The sequence below is a fragment of the Episyrphus balteatus genome, chromosome 2 (genome assembly GCF_945859705.1).
Source record: "Episyrphus balteatus chromosome 2, idEpiBalt1.1, whole genome shotgun sequence".
NCBI classification, from domain to species: domain Eukaryota; kingdom Metazoa; phylum Arthropoda; class Insecta; order Diptera; family Syrphidae; genus Episyrphus; species Episyrphus balteatus.
In genome coordinates, this window is record NC_079135.1 from 129,927,080 (window position 1) to 129,936,087 (window position 9,008).

A 9,008-nucleotide genomic window follows, 5' to 3' on the forward strand; every position below is an offset into this window, starting at 1 on the left:
AAATTTTCAAGAAAATTCACAGGAAAAAATTCCAAGAAAAACAAAATCGAGCGACAGAAAGAGAAAGAGTTTAAGAAAATGTGAAAAATGAATTCCATGAAATATAATTTAATTCCTTCGAACTGCAACAAAAGAAAAGAAGAATAAACTTTTTATCAAAGTTAATCTAGCTTCTCAAAATTCTATGATATCAAAGATGTTTAATGTTCGGTTGAATCCAATTAATTTTGTTTTACATACCTAAGAGCTATATTTTGGACTACTTTCTCTCTATAAAACCTTCAATTGTGTATGTGATTATTAGTTGCTAAGATGTCGATGATCAAAAACGAAACGAAAATTTTTGAGCTCAATGATATCTTGAATTCACACACTTTTCGAAAACAAATTTACTATTTTTTCTTTACACATCATATTGTGAATATTTTAACATGACTATCTATAATAAATGTTATATCATTGGAAAGCTTATCAGTTAACCTTTAAAAATATGCATCAACCATATCTGTACAACACCAACAAAAAAAGTAACAATTTTTTTTTAAGAAAACCATGTCAAAATAAAAACTGAGATTACGGTAACAGGTGTTGATCCATGCAAGCTTCGTACAGTCGTACCATATATGTACATTGTACATACACGTTAATGGAACCACCCAAGTACCCAAAATATAATATTTCTTGATTCAATCCCCATGCCAAGACCCTAGATAAAATCAATGCAGTAGCTTAAAACTTAAAACAACTTTATTTCAATCTACAAGCGAAACCATTTATCCAAATCAAATAATTTTTTCTAATATTGGATCTCCAAGTTAATTTTGAAGTTTTCCATTATAGACCCACAAGAAAAAGAAATAAATGGGCAATTGTGCTGCGGCGGTTTAAGTCAATAAGGAAAAAAATCAACCCACTTGAAATATCTTTATTGGGTATTTCCACCCACACCCTTTAACCTATAAAAGGATAAAATTTGAATTCTTCCTTTAATAACATTTATTTATATTTTCATTTTCCTATTTATAAAACTTTTTAATTATTATACTAACACGCTTTGACACATCACAGGGAATGACTTTTCAAAGTTCTAAAATGTAATCAAAATTATTGTCTTCAAATTAAATTTTACAAAGTAAAATGATATAAATAAATATACTTTTCCTTAGATGTCCAATTCCCAATCTCTGATTTATTTCCTTTTAAAAAAAAATTTTTGATTTCTTTGCATTTCTCTGACATAATGTATCGATGGTTTTCACTTGAATTCATAAAATTCATCATTATTATCATCATATGAACTACATACATATAGGTACTTATTATGGCCAATTTAAATGTACGTCTGTTAACTTGTAGTCTCCTCAAAGACTTTATTATTCCTTCGCATCTCATCAAAAAATTCGTCTGAAATTCAAATGCAATCATCCTTTACTAGGAATATTTTTTTTTTAGTTCAGCTTAGGAGGTTGGAAATGGAAGAGTTGAACCAAATGTATGCATGAAAAATCATCGTTTTTGAAATTTTTTCTGATATTTTGAACTTAAATGTCGAATAAAAAGAACGAAGTAGATAATTGCTTTTCGTTTCGTTAAATAAACTATTCGATATTCAGCTTATCCAATTTGATACCTATCAACTTCTCCCACCACAAAAGTTCTAATCGTTGAAATCAATGTATAAAACAAGATGCAAAATCACAGGAATCATAGAGAAATAAAATTACTTGACAATTCTGGAATCCTTGTTAAAAATTGATACTCTTGTACCAAAGATACTGAAAATACAAAAATACTGAGAAAACATTTTACAAACGAGAACACAGTACCTACCTAAAAAGTCGAAGAATTCCCTTAATTTGATTTACATTGAAAGACAGTTTTCCGAACAGAGATACAAAACCCTAAAAAAATCACGTCCGTAATTTGAATATAAAAGTTACATGACTCGATTCTCACTTTCATACACATTTGGCGAGGTGACACCAATCAATGAGAATCAACAAGAACGAAGTTTACTATAGTTAAATTTTCGCTTGGAGCAGAGGATACCAATAATGAGCTGTACTAAAACATGTAGCACAAGACACGCAGACTACATAAGATAAAAATAATGATCTAATTGCGAAAAATAAAATTGAAAAGAACTCTTCAGATAGTTGATTCAACTCAAACGTTCATATAAATATCATTTTTATCCTTATGACGTTTTTAAATAAAATTCTTCGTTTGACATGTCAAAGAAAACAATTTTGAGAGAAAAAAAAAATCTTATTTTTACAAACGTTTTCAAGTTGAAAAATCTTTTTTCAGAAAAGGGTAAAGATTTTTTTTTTTCAGATGTTCGATTTTACATCACAAAGTGAAATTCTTGTTTTTCTTTTCATATTTTTACTCGTATAACATATCAATGGTATTTGCTTGAATAAATTCATATACATATATCATTCATTTTTATTAACTTCTTACCATAACCAATTTAACATTACGTTTGTAGTCTACAGGAAGACTCCTTCATCTTCTAAATTCGAAGGCAATCACTGAATATTTTGATATGAATGTTTTCTTATGAGTACATTTGGCTTAGCACATAGTGAAAAGTTGGTCCATTTATTTTACATATATCTAATCTATACATCATTCATGCAAAGAAATCCTTCTCGAAATTTGTTTTATGCTTTTTTTTATTATTTTTTGGATTGGTCTTCTAACATTCAATTTTAAAGCTTACCTAAGTTTGAATTTGATGAAGGTTACTTCTTTTCAGCTACTTAACCACATTAATGATTCGATAAGCTTAAGTGCTTCAATTGCTGGTGCATGTATTTCAAGATCCAGGACTTGTTAAAAAGGGTCTTATCGCAATTTTGTGTATTGATGACTTGATGTCAACCTGCCAACCCTATCCAAAGTGCATTAACTCTATAATAATTGAAACTGATATGTACCTACGTCAAATCGATTAAATTAATGTTTTATCTCGAAAAATGCACAAAATTATTATTCAACGAAATACCTATTTCAATTCTAAGAATAACTTACACATATTATGAAAGATTTTAAATAAAATCATTTATTGGAGTGATGTTGAAAATTAATTCTTGGAACAAGGACACACACGAGCATGAAAATCAAAAGCCTACGACAAGATTGTTAAAATATTAGATAGCTCTAAAATTTACGGACGTATAGTTTGTACAATCGGAATACTCAGGTATAGGAGGTATAAGCTGGATTTGGAAAATTTATTACCGAGAAATTGAACTGAAGAGCATTAATGCTGCATTTGATTGCAATCCATCAGAAAATGGATTTTTGGAATTATGCGAGCAAATGACTTCATTTCTTCAATTAGATACTAAAATTGTTTCAAGTGGGTACCTAGTAGGTACTACCTACCTATATTGGTTGTTTTTAAATGAAAATTTTAGAGAACTTTTGCTATATGTACGGTTTTTAGACCTCAAGCTGTGATGGCTATTCTAATTTACTCAACTGTGCTAAATACAATTTAAAGCATTTAAATGAACAAAAATTAAATGTACATATCTCTTTACTAAACCAAATATTGCAACCAATTTATGTTTTAGTTACCGCATTTTTATATTTGAAAAAAAAAAATTGTTGAACTGTAGTTTTTAACTAAAAAAATTGATATTATAATCATAAACAAACGAATAAGTGCAGTCAAAATAATAAATAAAGACGAAATCTGGACAAAACTCGCTTGAAGCTGAAATTGGTATCTGCAGACCTTTGGTTTGTCATTAAAAGTGGATTATAAATAGGTACAAGAAGTCCTCATCAATCTCATTTTTATGAAAAAGTTATTAAATGTCAAAAATATTAGTTTTTTGGATTATTTCTTGTAAATTGTAAAGTAGTTTAGAAAAAAGTGGGTTTTCTGCAATATGTGGAAATGAGATGCATAATATGGAATAATTGAGTAGTTTGGATTCAGCTTTTGGAAATATCTATAATGGTTTTTTTAGTTTTTTTGAAAAGTTATATTTATTTACCAATTATATCTTTTCGATGAAAACATTGTTTGCCCAAAAAGCTCAAATCCACATAAATAAAGTTATTCTTGCAAAAATAAGGTTCAAGTTTTTACTTCCGATATACATAGGCACAGTACCTACACACTACACATAATAAGGTAATATATTCCGAAAAATGTCAAAATTTGTTTGTCAAAAAATGGGCACCAATCTGTCAGGCCGGAAATTTGTTTTTGTTTTAATTTATACAATGTCATTTGAAAAAATTATAAATTGAAAAATAACAAATTTTCTGCGTGTTTCGTCTCGGAAAATGGTAAATAAATGTTAAAAAATTAGTTGTGTGCGTGGTTTTTCGGTTTTTGTGCGTTTTTCGTCGGTAGATTAAACAATTAAGAATTACGTTAGTTGACGTTTTTCGCCAAATTGTCATGTTTTGACAATTTGGCGACCAATGTCAGTTCAGAATATATTACCTTTTTATGTGTACTGTGATACATAGGTACTAAATAAAACAAAATCTGAAATCAAATCGTTAGAGTCGTTTTTTTTAAAACCAATTTTTTATAAATAATTTTTTGGGAAACAAGTTTTAAAATAAAATTGGTAGGTATGTCATTTTGTAGAAACCACTAATCAGCATTATTTAAAATAAAAATTTTAAAAAAATACAAAGTCCCGTTTTCGAAAATTTGATTTTTCAAAACAAAATTTCCCAATTTTTTTTTTAATCCAAAACCAATTTTTTTCGGAATTATATTTTTGGCGTATATATTAAAGTTATATAAATGCTTCTTCACAAAAAGAAAGTTTCGTTGAAATCGAGTAAGCCGTTTCGGAGAATATCGGATTAAAAAAAAAAAAACGGTTCTATGGCGGGTACCGTTAGTAATGATTTAAAAAAAAAATTTTCATTATAAGATAGACTTTGTTTTAAAACTTACTTTTGAATTTTTTAAACAAAACCGTTGGAGCCGTTTTTGAGCAATTTCAATTTTAGGTACTACACTGAATGCTAGAACCAAGTTTGAAGTCAATCGGTCCATCCGTTTAGGCTGTAGCAGACTGACAGCCAGACATTTTGGCATTCTCTACAATTTGTTTTAATTTATAAAATGTCATTTGAAAAAATTATAAAATAAAAAGTAACAAATTTTCTTCGTGATTCGTCTCGGAAAATGATAAATACTTGTTAAAAAATTACCTACTGGTTTTTCGGTTTTTTTTTTGCTTTATTCGTCGGTAATCACGAAATAAAAAGAAAGGTAGGCCTAAAAACTCCTGGTACACGCAAATGCAAAAACACCAGCATTCAGTTGGCCTCAGAAACGGAACAATACAAAACCGGGAGGCTTGCCGCCGATTTCTGAGGTCAACCCGGCGAACCCCACAGGCGGATCACTAGTGTGAAGCAGTAACGTGGGAAGGTTATGATCCCCTCGACATCGAGATCATAACAGCGCCGAGAAAAAGGAAGAAGAAAAAGATTCGTCGGTAATTTAAACAATTAAGAACTAATGGCGTTTTTAATTGGCAATCCGGAATTGTTCTTCGATTCGGAATCCCAATTGAACAGTTTTTTTTTATTCCGAAGAATCTGAAGTTTGGTGTGAATGTAGCTGCGTTCCTTTGGAAATATTTATCTACTTTTTAGTACTTAAAATTACTTTGAACTACTTTTGCTATACTGAAAAAGTAGTTCAAAGCAGCTTCAAGTACTAAAAAGTAGATAAATATTTCCAAAGGAACGCAGCTTGTATTGTTTGAGTTTAAAGGCTTGGCCACACCGGAGGGTATGCGGTAGCGGTACGGGTAGAGGTAACGGTACTTGTATGAAAAAAATTTCAAACTGACATATCAACGTTCAGATGTTGAATTTTTTTCATACAAATATTGTTACCTCTACCCGTACCGCTACCGCATACCCTCCGGTGTGGCCAAGCCTTTATCATGTTTCACATATATGTGTATTCACGCCAAATTTCATTTGTATTTGTGCTGCAAACATTTTGTACTGCTGACATTTAAATCTATGAATGTGTGAGTGATTCTGCTTCTGATTCTGTTTTTAAAACCAGAAGAGAAATTCTCTTTTTTTCAGAATCAGAACTGTCATTTTTGCCCAATTGAACGCATTCAGATTGCTTTTTTTTGCTTCCAGATTGTCAATTAAAAATGCCATAAGAATTGTCATGCTTTGACAATTTGGCGACCAATATGTCAGGTTGGAAGATATTACCTTATTATCCCAACAAACAATATCCCTTCTATAAAGCTTTACAGGAGCTACATTAACACCTGTAAAGCTTTATAGAAGCAAATTTGTTAGTCGGAATGTGTACTGTGACTTTGGTATACTTTAACTCATATTAATGATGATTTTTCTGTTTATAAAGGTCTTTTTTTTGTAATTTATTATTCAATGGTACTAGGTTTTAAATTTCATTCCGATTCTCTAATACTACGTTTCCACCTACCCTAAATCCGAGATTTAGCTAAGTAGATTTAGCATAAATCTCGAGTTTTATTCTAAATCTCGGATTGAAAGTAAGTGGAAATCCTTGATTTAGGGTAGCTGAACCCAAATCTGAAATTTAGAGAAGTAGATTTAAAATAAATCTCGAGATTTATTCTAAATCTACTAAGCTAAATCTCGGATTTAGCGTAGGTGGAAACATAGTATAACACTGCAGTGCTATGGTTTGCTTTTTAAACCTAACTAGCTTCATTTATTGTCTATCAATTCTTCAAGATTATGTGTAAGCAAACTTTTGTCACCAAAAACCTGAACGCTGAAGTGTCACCCTATGACAACAACTGTCAGATGTCAAATCGTATTTTGTTTATGTTTATTTTATGTGTTTGTAATTTTAACTTTTTATTTAAACATTTTCTCTGAATGAATCGGTAAATTTTCTTACTCGATTTAAAAAAAATAATAATACTGTGTGTATTATTTCGATTCACTAATTATATAAACTTGTTTTCATTCAGCGAAAATAAAAATCAATAAAGTTAAACTGAACCTGTTTTTTTTCAATTTGTATTGTACTCATATTGCCTTTGCAATGAAATGAAACCGTTTTAGATTTAAATGCAGAAAAAAGTTCCTATCTGAAAAATAAAACCCAGAAATAACAGAAATAACTCAAATAAATGACAAACTTGCATAAAGATTTTATTTCCATTAAATAACTCAGATGTAAAGGAAAAAACTTCATTGTTTTTCTTTTTTTTTTTCCTCATTAAATTGTGATGGATTGTCATTCATTCGGTCTCACTCACACCTTTTATAATTCGGCTATTAAATTGGTTTTCTCTTTTCTTACTTCATTTTGAATGACAAGAAAATGAAAGAAAAAAGAACATTCCCAAAAAAAGAAAAAAGCAATTACGAAAAACACAAAATCGAAAATTTTGTGTCTATTTAGTATTTAATGTATTAAATTGGTATTTAGATAGAGAAAGAGTTGAGTGATCTGGAAAACTCTTAAAAAGACAGAATAATTAGGAGGGAATAGATAGATAATGATAAAGAGATTAAATAGTTTATTTTTGTTCAACAAAAATTAAGAAAAAATGGCAAAATTTTACTGGGAAGATGAAATTGTCTTCTTTCTTATTGAAAAAGTGCACAAAACCCCTTTCATGTGGGACACTGCAAATGCTTTCTACAAAAATAGATTAAAAAAGCAACAATTTTGGTTTCGAATTGCTATAGAAATTAATAAAAAATTCAATCCAGTCGTTTTACTAAAATATAGTAAGAATTTGATATTAAATTCAATGAATTTAATGAAATTAAAAATGCAAAAAATTTTTAGGTGAATTGGTCAGAAAATGGAATAATCTGAAGTCGTATTACACAATTGAACATCAAAAACTGCTAAAAGCTGAAAAAAATGGTGCCACTCCTCAAGAATTGGAAAATTGGCAAAGCAGTTGGAAATTCAAAAGTAGTTTGGATTTTTTGTCAGATTTTGAAATTTCATTTTCTTCATTAAATGAGATTAATAAACCAAATTCAGAAGTAACATAATTTTTATAACAATTTTTTTATAAAAATATATTTATTTCATAATTCATATTTATAAAGGTTTCATACTGTGAAGAAATTTCATCTGAAAGTAGTACACCAGCACTAGTCTTTCCCCAAAACAACTGTATAGAAGGAAGCCAAAACTCTTTTGAAGGATTTATAAAATCTGAAAGATGTCCTTCTCCAGCTCCTTCTAACAATTCACTATTGGAACCAATAAAAACAACGCCAACGCCGCCGCCGACAGTTGTCCCAGTAAGAAATAGTTCACAACCACAACAACAAAGGACTGAAAATTCTGTATTTGGAGCCTGCATTGCTGCAGAATTAAATAATTTAACTCCTGAACTGCAAATAATAGCAAAGAAACAAATATTTACGATAATTATGGATCTTCAAGCTCAACAACTTAATATGCGAAAGTAAAAAGAATTATTATTTCTATATGAATTCTATTTTAAGTTTAGTTAGATTTTTATGAATTATTTAAATAAAGTTTAATTTAATGTTAAAAATATGTGTTGTCTTTAAAAATTTTAAAAAGAAGTAAGTAGCAGGGTTCGAACCTCGGTCATGAAATTTTGGAGCAAATTTGAAAAAAAAAGTGGAGCAAATCCAAAATTTCCGGAGTAAATTTGAAAAAAAAAAATTCTTACTTTTGGAAATTTTTTTAATAAAAAATAATAAAGTCTTAAAGTAAAGTCAATAGGGCAGGAGCGTATTCATGGACACTGTTTAAGAAACTTTTATGAAGAATTCCAGTTTATCCTATTTGAATTGCAATAAAATTATTTTGAGATAAATTCACCTTGGACCAATTTATATTGTTTTATAAACCTCATAAATGCAAGTGGTGGTTCAAAAATGTGTTTGCAATTCTAAAAAAAATACAATTTTAATTTCAAACATTCCAATCAGATTAGTTAGGTTAGTTTAGTAAAACAATTTTTCTGTGTGGAAAAAGTGGAGTA

At 29.2% G+C, this 9,008-nt stretch overlaps 1 protein-coding gene across 1 annotated transcript; it reads left to right on the forward strand.

The window, feature by feature from the left end:
- Nucleotides 1-7,143: 7,143 nt before the first annotated feature.
- On the forward strand, nt 7,144-8,489 carry LOC129912683 (uncharacterized). The gene is made up of 3 exons (XM_055991039.1): nt 7,144-7,761; nt 7,823-8,028; nt 8,095-8,489. Exons 1-3 carry the CDS (start codon nt 7,578-7,580, stop codon nt 8,461-8,463), a joined length of 759 nt encoding a protein of 252 aa, XP_055847014.1. The 5' UTR covers nt 7,144-7,577; the 3' UTR covers nt 8,464-8,489.
- The last annotated feature ends 519 nt before the right edge of the window (nt 8,490-9,008 follow it).